Source organism: Scyliorhinus canicula, chromosome 8, assembly GCF_902713615.1.
Source record: "Scyliorhinus canicula chromosome 8, sScyCan1.1, whole genome shotgun sequence".
Classification (NCBI taxonomy): Eukaryota; Metazoa; Chordata; class Chondrichthyes; order Carcharhiniformes; family Scyliorhinidae; genus Scyliorhinus; species Scyliorhinus canicula.
This window is the reverse complement of record NC_052153.1, coordinates 156299388-156314973: the sequence shown is the minus strand read 5'-3', so window position 1 is coordinate 156314973 and position 15586 is coordinate 156299388. Positions and strand designations below refer to the sequence as shown.

General features: G+C 42.8%; 1 protein-coding gene across 1 annotated transcript in view; it reads right to left on the bottom strand.

Annotated features, from left to right (window-relative positions):
- The window catches only part of iqgap2 (IQ motif containing GTPase activating protein 2), a 407995-nt gene that overhangs the window by 67263 nt on the left and 325146 nt on the right, over window positions 1-15586 (bottom strand). The window contains exons 27-29 of the mRNA XM_038805522.1: window positions 12150-12290; window positions 6245-6329; window positions 4001-4233 (exon numbers count right to left, since the gene is read on the bottom strand). Of these exons, the coding sequence (XP_038661450.1) occupies window positions 4001-4233; window positions 6245-6329; window positions 12150-12290 (459 nt within the window). The remainder of the gene's footprint in view (window positions 1-4000; window positions 4234-6244; window positions 6330-12149; window positions 12291-15586) is intronic.

Here is a 15586-nt window from a genome sequence, read left to right as displayed (position 1 = left end):
CAGATCCAGGCCGGGCGCAACGTAGTGATTAAATCACGCCAAGAGTTAACGCTTTGAATCCAACAGACCTTTCAGTTTGCTTTTGTTGATAGATAACTTGCTGCAAAATATGGCTACCAATGGCATGGCACCTGGCCATTGCTTCCAACTTAGCAGGGGCACCGTCAGGAAGATGCGTTACTGGAACGATCTGTTCCTACAAAACTGCAAAACTTTGGAATAAAGAGGTTTCAAAGACACTTGGACAGATATTATGATACATCCACACGGAAACAAAGGGCTGAATTCTCCACTGTCGGGATTCTCTGTTGGGCCGGCAGCACACCCACGGCTGGAGATTTCCCAACGGAGTGGGGCTGCCCACAATGGGAAATCCCATTGACCGGCTGTCAGGACGGAGAATCCCGCTGCCGGCGGGGGCGCGCAGCACCAACGGAGAATCCCGACCAAAAAGTTTCATTTAATTCTCCAGTCCATCTCTGCCCTGAGGAAAGTTTCCAGAGAGGTCATATTCAACTCAAAATATTAACTCTGTTTCTCTCTCCACAGTTGATGCCAGACCTGTTGTATTTCCAACATTTTCTGTTTTTACTGCACTTACTCCCATTTTATTCCTCGCTGAACACATGATTAGTGTTTATTGGTTACGAATAACACCAGCTTGCAAATTTCATAGACACTGAACTTTGCCTTGCAGCACTTAAGTGTAGTAAAATGTTTGTAAGTTATTTAAGGGCCATTACCGGATTTGAATACAGGCAACATCTCGATTTGTCAAGATTTTGCCAGTTCAGGAAAACAGGAAATGTTAGTACTCTACTCCAAGGTTAAACTAGCAAGATCTAAAACAACAATATTTGTGTTACAAAACATTTGGAGTCTTTTGAAATGATAGAATTGTAAAAGAATATGTTGCTCCAACTTTATTTTCTCACTAGTTTTGTCAGAGTTTTCCCAAGTAAAGGTGGCTTCGGGACAACATGCACAAGCATCCGAAGTTGAGCAACTCGTCCACATAGTCAAACTGCAGAAATTAATCTTACAAGTATGGATAAGGTTCTTAAGAGCCAAATACAAAACCATGTTCTGCCCAAAACTGCCCATGGTACTTGGGGGTCATCACATACGGAATAAATTACTTTTGGAAAAAAAACAATGTAATATCAACCAACTATATTACAGAAAGCTGTATTTTTAAAAACAGTAAAATCTGAGTACTTCTAGACAACTAGCATAGCATTACAGGGTACACAGAAGCATAGCCACAAGAATAGTGATCCGAAGGCCTTCTCCCCCAAAAGTAAAATATATGCACAAGCAGTGACATTGCAATTAGCAGGGTCTTCATTCATTCTTTCAATAACATCTGGTTAGAATTGAGACTGGTGCCTATGAATAGGAACAAAATCAAATATTCAGAGACCATAAAGGTTCTGTGGTGCTAGAACCATGAAATGACAGCTGTGAAAAGCAAGTGGTTGACTTGAAGTAATGTAGGCATAGGCTAATAATTGAGACCCCCCAAACACGTCTGGAGATCTGGGAGGAATTTTTCTTCAACTGTTGGAGTACAGTTCAAAGTGCTAAATTGAACAAGGTGTAAAGATGGTTTGACAGAACACATTCAATTTTTTATTTCATGCTCGCTGAGAAAATAGGCTCAAGGCCTCTAACTTGCTCTTTTCTCCTTCTTGTTTATATACCATATGATCTGGATCAATGCCGATTTGCACTCCAGCTTTGTCAGCCATTTGTCAACATTTCCTCACCCAGATAGAAATGAACAGTGTTTTATCACAATTGATAAAGAGATTCTGGAAGTTCTAACACCCAAGGCTATTTATCTTCAACAGCCCAGGCCCCAACTCTAGAATTCCTTTCCTAAACAACTTCCATCGTTCCGCCTCTCTTCAAACCCACTTATTTCTCACAGCTTCTGGATTCCCAAACTAAACTCTTTTTTCGCTGGATGTTCCCTTGTGCCTGTGAAAAGGCTTGAGTGCATTGTCTACATTAAGTTCACTTGTTTAAAAACAAAACTAACTTCAGCATCGTGGAGGCATGGAACAGTACTTCTTGTGTGTTTGAATAACTTATATCAGGTTAAATTATAACAGGTTGTTGTTTCTCTGTAACTCAATATTCAAGTCCAGTCAAATATAAAGGGCTTACTGACTTGGACAATAATTTCCCAATTAGATTCACTGGACACAAAACAATCCGTGTTACCTTGGATTATTTGAACCACTTGGTATAATTTCCAGATAATTTCAAACAGGGTTGCAAAATCTGCAATGGTCAACGGAATGCTAAGTTGCATTATAATGCCATCTATAAATAGGGGGGAGGGGGGTCAAGTAAAACAGTCAGAAACAGCTTAAAACCATTCTGATTTGTTTCCCTACATCCACAAGAGAAAGGAGTTAGTTGTATATTCACAGCATTTTGTACATTACTGCAATACTGGAAAGGACAGAGCTCCAAGCATTTACTCAATTGTAAATGACTGACGAGTCAACATGATTACCATTTGAACGCGACTTTTATCACAGCAAGCCAAGCGGCATTTATTTTCTTTCTTTAATTATTCAGAAGGCAAATGCAATGAGTCACCCTGAACCGCATTGTGAGGATGATCCCTTGGACCTTACACAATTAGTTTCTCTAATCCAACGCAAGGCAGGAAGGCCTTCACAAATTACTTCAGTATTCCCAGGTTGAGGGTCGCAGAACAGAGCTATGAATCCAGATGCTAATCGCTGTTCAAATGGCCCCTTGCTGTCATGTGAAATTGTTCACGCCAGCTGAGGACAGGTACAGCTCAATATGCACCGTTCGCTCTCTCAGCTAAATAGTCTGAAACTACGGAATTAAAACTAAACACGAAGGTGGTGGTGAAGTACTGGGGAACCAGAGTAGGCAAAAATGTTGTCTCCTCTGCCCCCACCTCACTGCAACTTGAGTATGGTATGGCAACTTCTCGGCCCAGGACCGCAAGGAACTTCAGAGAGTCGTGAATACCGCCCAGTCCATCACACGAACCTGCCTCCCATCCATTGATTCCATCTACACCTCCCGCTGCCGGGGGAAAGCGGACAGCATAATCAAGGATCCCTCCCACCCGGCTTACTCACTTTTCCAACTTCTTCCATCGGGCAGGAGATTCAGAAGTCTGAGAACACGAACGGACAGACTCAAAAACAGCTTCTTCCCCACTGTCACCAGACTCCTAAATGACCCTCTTATTGATTGACCTCATTAACACTACACCCTGTATGCTTCAACCGATGCTAATGCTTATGTAGTTACATTGTATATCTTGTGTTGCCCTATTATGTATTCTCATGTATTTTCTTGAATTTTGTTTAATTCCCTTTTCTTTCATGTACTGAATGATCTGTTGAGCTGCTTGCAGGAAAATACTTTTCACTGTACCTCGGTACACGTGACAATAAACAAATCCAATCCAATCCAATTCACTTTATCTCAATAGTAGCAGTGACTATTAAGAGGCAAGAAATGGGCGGACATCTTGAGTTTGAGTTTCTAACTGTCAATATAACAGGAGGTAAAATACTTAATTTGAACACCCTTGAAACTAATATCCTCAACCCTCTTGCATTGGAGCCCGAGACTGGCTATCCGTTTTTCTGCAGCGATGTCCTTGCTTGTTTTTTGTATGAGCAATGAAATATATTAGCATTTAACAGTGAAAGCAAGGCAAGTAGCAACTGATCTCCAATTAGTAAACCCTGCACCATTTTGTTTTTTTACAATTACTGAATGGGCAAACATATCAACTTATCACTTATTGCAAGTCACAACATTTTTACACCAGCGTTCCAGAACATCTTAAACCGGTAACTCCCAAGTGTATTAGCAATAAGATATATTCTATTAGAAAAAAACATTCCTCAAGACAATTCTTTTCTACTTTGTAGAACCACAATTTCTTTTCAAATCAAGATTTTACTTTCAGGTTCTATAAATTGCAATTTACCTGAATTTCTGGTAAGTCTGTGATAAATAAGTGTTCATAGATGACAACTGCGCATTCTCTCCTTCGAACAGCTTGTTTGAAGCAGCGTGTTGTAGCACCTTTGCCACCGAGCCCAAGTTCCGCCGTTGATCAGGATGGAGCTGACCACCGGCAGTCATGTCAATGATGTCAAATCCATCAGGTGCAACAATAGCTGGGTTCATGTATCGATAGTAAAGAAGGTTGCCTACGATCTACAAACAGCAATTAATATTTAAATCATTCTTATTTTTTGCGATAATTACAAAAGAAGCAAGAAATAGCTAGGCCCCTTTCTGGAACAAACGTAGCATCATCACTCCCTCCCTAGAATTATCATCATGATAAATTCAGATGGTCCACAGAACACGATCAACATCCTGGCAGATACCATTGATCAGAAACTGAACTGGACTAGTCCCATTAATACCATGGCTACCAGTGCAGGTCACAGGCTAGGAATCCTATGGTAATAACTCACCTCCTGACCCCCCAAAACCTGTCCACCATCTACAAGGCACAAGTCAGGAGTGTAATGGAATACTCTCCACTTGCATGGATGAGTGCAGCTCCAACACTCATGAAGCTCGACACCATCCAGGACAAAGCAGCCCACTTGAATGCTCCTCCTTCAACAAACATTCAAACCCTCCACTACCGATGAACAGTGGCAGCCATGTGTACCATTTACAAGATGCACGGCAGTAACTCACCAAGGTTCCTTCGACAGCATCTCCCAAACCCACAACCACTACGATCTAGAAGGACAAGAACAGCAGATACCTGGGAACCCCACCACCTGGAGGTTCCCCTCCAAGTCACTCACCACCCTGACCTGGAAATATTTTGCCGTTCCTTCATTGTCACTGGGGAAAAATCCTGGAATTGCCTCCATAACAGCACAGTGGATATACCTACATCCCAAGGACTGCAGCGGTTCAAGAAGGCACCTCACCATCACCTTCTGAAGGGCAACCAGGAATGGGCAATAAATACTGGCCTAACCAGCAATGCCCACATCCTGTAAACTAATCAAAAAAATACTGGGAATTCCCAGGTATATTTCCAATGTGTTGCCAGTAAAATCCCCAACATGCTACTTTACTTTCAGAATCCCACATTTTTTTTTGATTCGCTGGTCGGACCAGCAATTATTGCCCATCCCTAATTGCCCTTGAACTGAAGGCAATTAACAGTCAACCACAATGCTGTGATCTGGAGTCACAAGTAGGTCAGATTTTCTTCCCTAAAGGACATTGGTGAACCAGATTAGTTTTTGGAACAATCAACAATGGTTTCATGGTCACCATTAGACTTTTAATTCCAGATTTTCTTTATTGAATTCAAATTACACCACCCTGGGGGGGGGATTCAAACCCAGGTCCCCAGAGCATTACCCCGGTCTCTGGATTACCTGTCCAGTGACAGTACCAATATACCATCACGTCCTCCGTGCAGAGTAGCATTTTGCAGCACTTCTACATATTGGATTAGTCATGTAGACAAAAGTGGGCCTGTACAGGTGCCTCGTCAGAAAATTATTTGTCACAAAAGCTGATAAAATAAGCTGAGCGTTAATGCATTTGAAACATATTTTTGACCCAAGCCACAACTGCATGTAAAGCAGAGAGGATTCGCCATTATAAGCCATATAAATCATTTCAGGGCATTAAATCCATTCTTTAAATACTCCAGTTGTACAATACATGGTTTATCCATGTAACCAAACTGCAACATCTCAAACTACAAATATGACTTTGAAACCCTGGCTCTCTTCAAATTTAGCCACCTATAGAATTGAGTTGTTCAGTCCTAGGTGCAATTAAACTCCCAGAGCTGGTTGCATATTGATTTGTAACTTGAACGTTCAGAATGCAGCCCATGGTACTGTGCAAGAAACCAGTTTTAGAGCACTGAACCATAAACATGCCATCAAGGTTACTTGAATCACATGATAGTACATATTTGTATAGTGCTGGCATGCATTATTCCTCTGAATAATACCCTTACCTCTCTATAATTACCTATCTATAATTGGCCCTTCCCTGCAGAACTATTGCTCGTGTTCATCTACGCAAGAAAAAACTAATCATACATTCACTTTTCATAGCATTACGTTAAAAGCTATCAAATATGACAGTTTGTACAATATTTGTAATTGGAGCACATTGTTAAACATGTTACTTCTGTCACAGCCAGCTAAGATATAGACTGGTATTGATCTACCTTTAGCAGTTCATCTTCAGTGGAATCTGGAAATTTCTCATGAAGCGAGTTCTTCAGAACTTTGGCTATGTACCTCATTCCATAACTACACACAGACAAATGGGTTAGGACAATGAGATGGCGAAATATTAAAACTGGTATAACAGATTTTCAAATAAAATGATCAAATAAAATGGTCTTTTCCAACATGAAGCAAATAAAAATGAGTTTGAGATACAATTTACAGGAGTCATTCATTTCATTGAGCTAATAAAAATTCTGCCCTCTACAGGAAGGTGAAATATATTTGCTCAACAAAGGTTGTAACCATGAAGCAAACCAATTAACTTTTACAAAATGTGACTAACTTTATGAAATAAATGGCTGAACAATTTCCTGTATAATTACAATGTGAATAGCATGGCAATCCCTCGCAGATTATCCATTTGGGAGAACACTTGTTACTCAGAATCAAAGTAAACTTGATTTTAACCTTAACCAACACAAGTATGAATGGCCCGTCCCAAGTATTGTGAACAAGAACAACAACATATTTTGCTGACGAAAAGCTCCGGGATACTGCCCTAGAGAGAAAACGGGGGTGGTATTTTATGTGCCCCCACCGAGCATCGTTTGGGTGGGGAGGCAGGGTCATAAAACAGACTAGGTGCCCACCCCCAAGCTCACCCTCAAAATATGGGGGATGGACAGACGCCAAAATTGGACAGATGTCAAAATCAGCAGCCTACCCACCATATTTAAATAAGTAACCAAGGGTCAGTTAGGCTTGTTAGCAAGTCAATCGACCCCGATTCATTGCCCACACCATAGAATGTTTGGCATGGACAGAAGAATGCAGCCCATTTTTTTTTTTAAACAAAGCTCCTCAAAAGGTGGAAAGAGGGGAGGTTCGATCTTCAGGGGCTGCCTTTGCCAAATAGCCCCCTCCCACCCCAAGATTGAATCCCCCTCCCTTCTTACCCACCTGTAGCCTTAAACCCACCCCTCCCCCACATCACTCTTCTTGACCTGCCCAAATCATCCCTGACCAAGACGCCGGGATTTACCTGCTCCAGGCATCCACAGGCCACCTTCTTCTTAATCACTGCAATCCCCACTGAGGCTACTGGTCATCAGTTGTAGAAGGTGGGCCTTCCTCCCCAGTGATGGATGGGAAGTCCCACTTTTACCTTGTTCAGACAGTCCACACGCTTTTTGGCTTTGGTGTGAGGCAGCTTGGAGCATGTTAGCTCCACTCTGGCTTTGTTTCTGAGGTGGTGGGGGATGAACCACTTGCCTTCATTTCCCCCACCACCAAATCTTTCCGCTGTTTATTTAACATCAGGTCTTTGCATCTGTTTGCTAATCTAGGCCCATTATCTTGATCTCTTCCTTTTGCATTGCAACCTATGTCTTTATTTATGAAATTCAGAATTGAGGATTCCTCAATAGGTCCCCATGGACTGCAGTGATTCATGAAGATAGCTCACCACCACCTTTTCAAGGGAAATTAGGAATGGGCAATAAATGTTGACCTAACAAAATCCTGTAAATTATTTTTAAAAACTTGTGCTTTGAGGATATTATGTATTGATGGGATAGGTTCACTTTTTCATTCACAGCTTCAAAGTCTTTCCATTTTGGATTTTCTCCTATTCCACTTCTTTATTTCTCCCAAGATACATTGACTTGTACATCAGAAATAAATTGAATTTACCCATTCAGCTAACACATACCATCTACGGTTACAGTGTCAGGTAATTTCAAGATTTTCTCCCTGAACACAAGTAAATATCTTCTTCATATATAGGGAATAAAAGAACCCAGTACTGCTTCTTGTGGTATAAACTGTTTCCGCCCCTTCTCTTAACTCAGCAACACTCACTTACTCTAATTCACTCTTTTGTCAGTCAACCAATTTTCTATCCAAGTGACTAAATTTTTCTCAACGAGCTTCTTAGACAGACCATTGAATCTATTCTGAAAATCTCAAATACATGACACACATTTACTTATGCAGTTGGTCACTTCTTCAAAACGCTAAGCCTGATCGGCCTTAACAAATAAATTCCGGTTTGCTTCTGATTAACTCATATTATTTATAAATACTTGCGCAAATACTGGATGACAAAGTCAACACCCAGAGACCACTGCACTTTAATCACTGCTGTTACAAAGCTATCACTCTATCTGGGGCTGGTTTAGCACAGGGCTAAAGAGCTGGCTTTTAAAGCAGACAAAGGCAGGCCAGCGGCACGGTTCAATTCCCGTACCAGTCTCCCCGAATAGGCGCCGGAATGTGGCTTTTCACAATAACTTTATTTGAAGCCTACTTGTGACAATAAGCGATTTTCATTTCATATCCACCCAGCATCTCCCATTGTTACTATTAAAAAGTGGCGGACAGATAAACCAGAATTATATATTGGAATATTATTTTAAAATTAGGTCTACATTTATCCACAATATTCCAGAAAGCTATTTTGATAAGGTGTATTGCTCTAGTTTATTACATTTGTTAGGAGGATGAGAATGGGGCAATAGAGGAAATCAGATCAGCAGCAAGATCAGTATATAACCCAAATTCCGAGTGCTTGTTGCTACTGCTGGAAGGGACATGATCAACCTTTCTTATGCAATGGAAAAGAAATCCTGAACAAAAGATCTCAAGTCATCTCATACATTAGGGGCAGCAGGGTAGCATGGTGGTTAGCATAAATGCTTCACAGCTCCAGGGTCCCAGGTTCGATTCCCAGCTGGGTCACTGTCTGTGTGGAGTCTGCACGTCCTCCCCCTGTGTGCGTGGGTTTCCTCCGGGTGCTCCGGTTTCCCCCCACAGTCCAAAGATGTGCGGGTTAGGTGGATTGGCCATGCTAAATTGCCCGTAGTGTCCTAATAAAAGTAAGGTTAAGGGGGGGGGGGGTTGTTGGGTTAAGGGTATAGGGTGGATACGTGGGTTTGAGTAGGGTGATCATGGCTCGGCATAACATTGAGGGCCGAAGGGCCTGTTCTGTGCTGTACTGTTCTATGTTCTATTTCCCATTCTTTGGCTGCTTCAACTCAAATGCACAACAATCCAACAAAAATAAAATCCAGCAGAAAATCAAATGTATCACTCTGATATTTACTTTTAATTAAGAAAACAAGATATGTATTTGATACACACTGATTGGCAGTGTCATAATGAAAAATGAAAATCGCTTATTGTCACGAGTAGGCTTCAATGAAGTTACTGTGAAAAGCACCTAGTCGCCACATTCCGGCGCCTGTCCAGGGAGGCTGGTACGGGAATCGAACCGTGCTGCTGGCCTGCTTTAAAAGCCAGCGATTTAGCCTGGTGAGCTAAACCAGCCCCTCTGGGGCTGGAGCAAACTAACTTTGGGGATTTACAGCGCAAAGATTCCATAACAACTATCATCACTGGATTCAGAATCAAAAGATGCATTGGCTGGCAGGAGGCAATCAACTGAAATCACAACTTAATTCCATAGAGGAGATAAAAATTAGTTTAATTTTGGATACAGGATAGTTGCCATGCTTGGAGTGCATGCCCAAACATGTGGGTAGAACTATGGTCCCTGGCCCTTCCCTGATTAATTAAATTTAAATAAATGGGGACCATTCGCGAGCAACTCATATAATGGGGGTTGACAATATTGTGCATTGCCGACACCATATAAAGGCAGCTGGCATCTCTTAAAGGAGAAGTGTATTTTGATTGCAGGAAACTGAGGTTACCATTTGAATAAGAACATAAAAACTAGGAGCAGGAGTAGGCCATCTGGCCCCTCGAGCCTGCTCCGCCATTCAATTAGATTATGGCTGATCTTTTGTGGACTCAGCTCCACTTTCCGGCCCGAACACCATAACCCTTAATCCCTTTATTCTTCAAAAAACTATCTATCTTTGCCCTAAAAACATGTAATGAAGGAGCCTCAACTGCTTCACTGGGCAAGGAATTCCATAGATTCACAACCCTTTGGGTGAAGAAGTTCCTCCTAAACTCAGTCCTAAATCTACTTCCCCTTATTTTGAGGCTATGTCCCCTAGTTCTGCTGTCACCCGCCAGTGGAAACAACCTGCCCGCATCTATCCTATCTATTCCCTTCATAATTTTAAATGTTTCTACAAGATCCCCCCTCACCCTTCTAAATTCCAACGAGTACAGTCCCAGTCTACTCAACCTCTCCTCGTAATCCAACCCCTTCAGCTCTGGGATTAACCTAGTGAATCTCCTCTGCACACCCTCCAGCGCCAGTATGTCCTTTCTCAAGTAAGGAGACCAAAACTGAACACAATACTCCAGGTGTGGCCGCACTAACACCTTATACAATTGCAACATAACCTCCCTAGTCTTAAACTCCATCCCTCTAGCAATGAAGGACAAAATTCCATTTGCCTTCTTAATCACCTGTTGCACTTGTAAACCAACCTTCTGTGACTCATGCACTAGCACACCCAAGTCTCTCTGAACAGCGGCATGCTTTAATATTTTATTGTTTAAATAATAATCCTGTTTGCTGTTATTCCTACCAAAATGGATAACCTCACATTTGTCAACATTGTATTCCATCTGCCAGACCCTAGCCCATTCACTTTGTTGATAATGGCAGATGGAGAAGAAGTTGCAAGTGCACCTCATTTTCGGACATCCTGATTCATGAATGGGATCTCAATTAATGTATTTTAACAATGCCTGCATTGATTTCAGGTGACTGCCTGGGCCATGACACAGAGCCCAATATGCTGCTGGCTGCACTTGTACCATGGGATGTCACATTGAAAATTGATGATGCCCATTGTAAGCTAAATAATGGAGTCAATACCCCAAAATCGCTAAATTCAAAATAAATATTTTGTTTGGACTCTTTGGAAACTTTTTCTGTAGCAGATTCTGTCCAGAAAGAAATATTACTCCCGTCTACAGAGATCGAGGAAGGTCTCTGTGTAAAACATTAATTTAAAAAACAGCTAATGTCACAAAAACAATGAAAAAGTTCTCATGACTTTTCATTTGCATAGTACAAATTTGGCAATTATATGAATCAGACGTTCCACTGCCCCCCCCCCCCCCCCCCCGACTCCAGCAGTCCTAATGCTATATTACACTCGAATGAGCGGGGATGGGCACAAGGAGAGACCTCCACCCTCACTCAGGAGAAGGTCCTGCCTTGGAGAACTGTGGGTCAATCAGATTGGCTGGCAGCTCTCCAGTTCCTCCAGGCATAGTGCGGCAGTGGCCGGGGAAGGCACTGCTGGGAACTGTCTGTAACTGGGATCCAGAGAGCAGGTAAATGGCACCCAGGGTGACAAGGTAGGGAATATTTCGGGGGTCATGAGGTCAGGATCTCCGAGGCTAGGCCAGGGTGGGATGGCGGGAGGGGATATAAAGGAAGGTATGGGGGTCGCCTGGCTTTAAGGGGAGTGTGCCCCCAGTCAGAAGGGGCAGCATCCCCATACACCCCTTCTGCGCGTCCAAGTTCCCGGCCTTCCCCGCTGAACTGTCCTCCGCCCGTCAACCTCAGCAGGAGCATAAAATGTTGGCCAATATGCTCGAAACAAAACCAATGCCTAATAAATGGAAATGGTGTAAAAATTTGTTTGAAATCTAATGATAGTTGCAACATACAAAAAAGCCAAATTAATATTTATGGGCAAACATATAATCATAGTGGACAGCTACAAAATACAAGAATAAATTATTGAATGAAGTCTCTTAAGAATTTTGATAAGCTTGAAATTAATTTAAATTGCTTCCATTTCTCATATTTGTTTTTATATATTTTTCCGATTTGGACTCCATCTGAAGTATATAAGGATGGAGAGTGGGTCTATTTGGATAACTTGTTCGAAGAGCATGCATAGGCAGAGTGGGCTGAATGGCCTCATCGTGGCCTGTAACGTTCTATGATGCAATGATACTTACGGAATGGTATCCAAGGATGTGCTAATCGACATGAGAACCTTATCAGTGACGGCTTGCAGGTTGTGCATGCAGGTTTCCAGTTTTGTCCTCACTTCTTCATGCGACAAGGCCTGTTCTATTGTTACATCATATGGCAGTTTACTACAAACACAAAGTAATTCAATAATCTTAGACATGCATTCCATGGCATCCGGTTTTGTACAGAATCTCCAGTGAAAAAAAAAGTATAAATGAAGAGAAACAGAATTTCTCAGATTTGTGCATGGAATTCTCCATTACTTGAATGATGTTATCCACCCATCATACGTTTGAGAAATAGACGAAAGAGATGGGAGTGAAATGGAACAAAGATTCTTGAATCACATGTGACAAGATTTTGATCCCATCATGGGGTGGGCAGGCTGGTATGGAATTTCCCAATGCCTGTCATTGCACTGGTTCCCCACTATGGGCCCAACTCCTGGCTGTTTTCCTGGAGGTCAGATTGGCGGGATCAGTAGGTGTAAGTCAATTATAAGACCAATTAAGGGGGCAGCACGGTGGCGCAGTGGATTAGCCCTGCTGCCTCACAGCGCCGAGGTCCTAAGTTCGATCCCGGCTCTGGGTCAGTGTGTGGAGTTTGCACATTCTCCCCGTGTTTGTGTGGGTTTCGCCCCCACAACCCAAAGATCTGCAGGCTAGGTAGACTGGCCACGCTAAATTGCCCCTTAATTGGAAAAAATGAATTGGGTACTCTAAATTTTAAAAAAGACCAATTAAGGTCATATTCCAGTCAACCCCACCACCCATCCAGATGTTTGGACCAGGGAAGATATCTGGAGGCAGCCATCTGGCGGCAGGCCAATGGGTCCAGCGTCGCAGGAATTGCTGTGAGGGGTCCCCTGCAGCTACCATCATGCAGTTTTGCTGTAGCTGCAGCTACCCTGTTGAGGGGGTTCCCTCTACAATGGTGAGCCAGCAGCTGTAGCCATTTCAACTTTAGATGAAGTACCTCTCCCTGCAGTGGCAGGCTGGAACTCCTTTCACGCGAGAGGGTTTCATATTGGTTCTTCTGCTTTGAGTGTCCACTTGCCGTCCATAATTGAACGAGTGCACCCTGTGGCCATTAATTGCCCTACCCGGCAGAAATTGCTGTTGGGTTACAGATCCTGACATGGTGAAGGTCAGGACCCACATTTGATCCCAACATCAGTGACTTGATCCAGATAATCCTGCCCATGGTTCTTCATTCCCCACCCAGTTATTTTTTTTAAAGAAGGCAGCTTAAATGGCCTGAGAATGTTTCTTTAATCGGTTGTTTATTCTAGGAATTAACTGAAAACACAGATGGGGCACACATTTTTTAAAAACCCACAATTTTCTAAAAAGAAAAACTAGATAGTTATCTTGGTCTGACAAAAATTAATAAAGAAAAGGGTCAAGCACGTTACTGCCGTGTTTCGAAAAAAGACTACATGTAGGTGCTATGTAATACAGATAACTGGTGGATAGGTAACTGTTCCCAGCTAGGACAGGGTATAAGGGGGAGAAAGTTGGTTTAGAACAGTGAAGAAGAATGAAGGAAAACAAATTATTTGAAGAGAGGAAAGACTCTTTTTTTGCATTCCAAGTAAAGAGGACAAGGCACTGTGTCCACAGCGTATGGTACACGTGGGGCGAGATCCTCCGATCGGCGACTTCGTAATCGTGTGATTGGGTGGAGAATCACTTTTTACGACCGAATTGGGGGCGGTGCCTGTTTTCAGATGCTCTGCCCCCTCCAAAACACGGGGAGTGGGTGGGCCGCACGCCATTGGGACAGACTCAGGACATAACCTGAAGGCCCTCCCCCGATGCTCTGCCCGCGATAGGCCGAGTTCACGACAGCGCGGGGCACCTGTGCTCTCAGTTTTCGTGAACCTGGCATGGCAGCTGCGGTCAGTGCCGCCACAGTCGGGGGGGCGGGGGGGGGGGGGGGGAAGCTGTGCCGCTGGCCAGTGGGGCTTCAGCGAGGGCTGGGGGGACTGGTGGGGGTGGCCTGGGGGTACTATCTGGCAGGTCGGGTTCGCGTGTGGTTGGTGCCATGTTGTACGGCGCGACCGCTGCAGGTCGGCGCCACGCTCATGCGCGGCCATTGACCCAGCAATTCTCTGTCTGTTTATTTCGTAAAGTCAGTGTGTTTTACATGGTGCGCCTGCTAGCCCCTCACTGGTCGGAGCGTCGGTGCTGGGGCCTCACCGATATTTTCATCGTAGAACTACACACTTCTTCCGGACATGGCCTCCAAATCGGAGAATCCAACTCCTGATCTTTGGTGGACAGAAATTTGATTATTTTGTTGATGTGTGGGCCTTTTTAAAAAAAAACTTATGCGTTGCCTGCCTTTGTAATAACCCACAATACCCACCTTGGCAGCTTATCAACCTCAAATAAATAGCTTATTGTTTCATGAAATTATACTTAGTCTTCAATTTCGAAAAATAATTTGCTCTCCTTCTGTGCTGTCACATACCATTCTAATCTGCTTTTTTGAGGATTTTCTATATTCTGTATATTTTCTGCCTTTCATTACCTACACAGTAATAACCAAACACTTCATAACTTTTAAGTTTGATCTCATGTACACATTGAACCGTACATTTTTGCAAGTACATTGCAATAGCCATTAATCCACTTCTAATTTAGTTATTCTTCAATAGTTCCTCCTGTTTGGCATGTTATGTACCTCAAAACATATTGAAATCTGAATCTCTAGATCAAAATTTCTGCTGCAAACCATCTTATTAACACGTGTGGAATAAAAGTCACCATAGTCCCAAAAGACCATCGACTGCTCTCCCCTTCGAGAGAGAACTGACTGGTGATGATTTAAACCTGAGGGCACCACACCTCAGGTGAGCAGCAAGGAGAAAGGGCAGGGCCTTCATGAATAACCTCAGGTGGTACGGGAATTAAACATGTGTTGCTGGCATCACTTCACATGTGTAGCCAAGATAGGATTAAAGAGAATCCACAAATAGTAAGCCAATGAGAAGCATTATAATTTATTATGTTTTCTCCTAGTTTCTGGCACATGTTTCTTTGAAATGTTGCCCTTACGAAACGGGCCAATTCTGGGAATTTAGCAGGTCCCTTTTACGGTCAGTCACTCACATTGAACAGTGTGGAGAGCTCAACTGGACAGACTAGAAACTTGTTTGCTAACACCGAAGTACCTGTATCACTGCTCTCAGTATTATAGCTAATGCGGCTTAAATTCAAATAACATTGATCTCAGCATAATGTTAGCTGAATAAATATTTGATCAAACTCTCCCAATCAGAGGATAGATCATTTTTAGATAAAAGTCAGGTGAGCTTTCACTTGCGAGCTGGATTAGCTTTTCAGCATTTTGGCCAGATAATTGAATGGGACGTAATAGTAAAATGGGTTATAATGGGAACAAAGGAGTGTGGGAA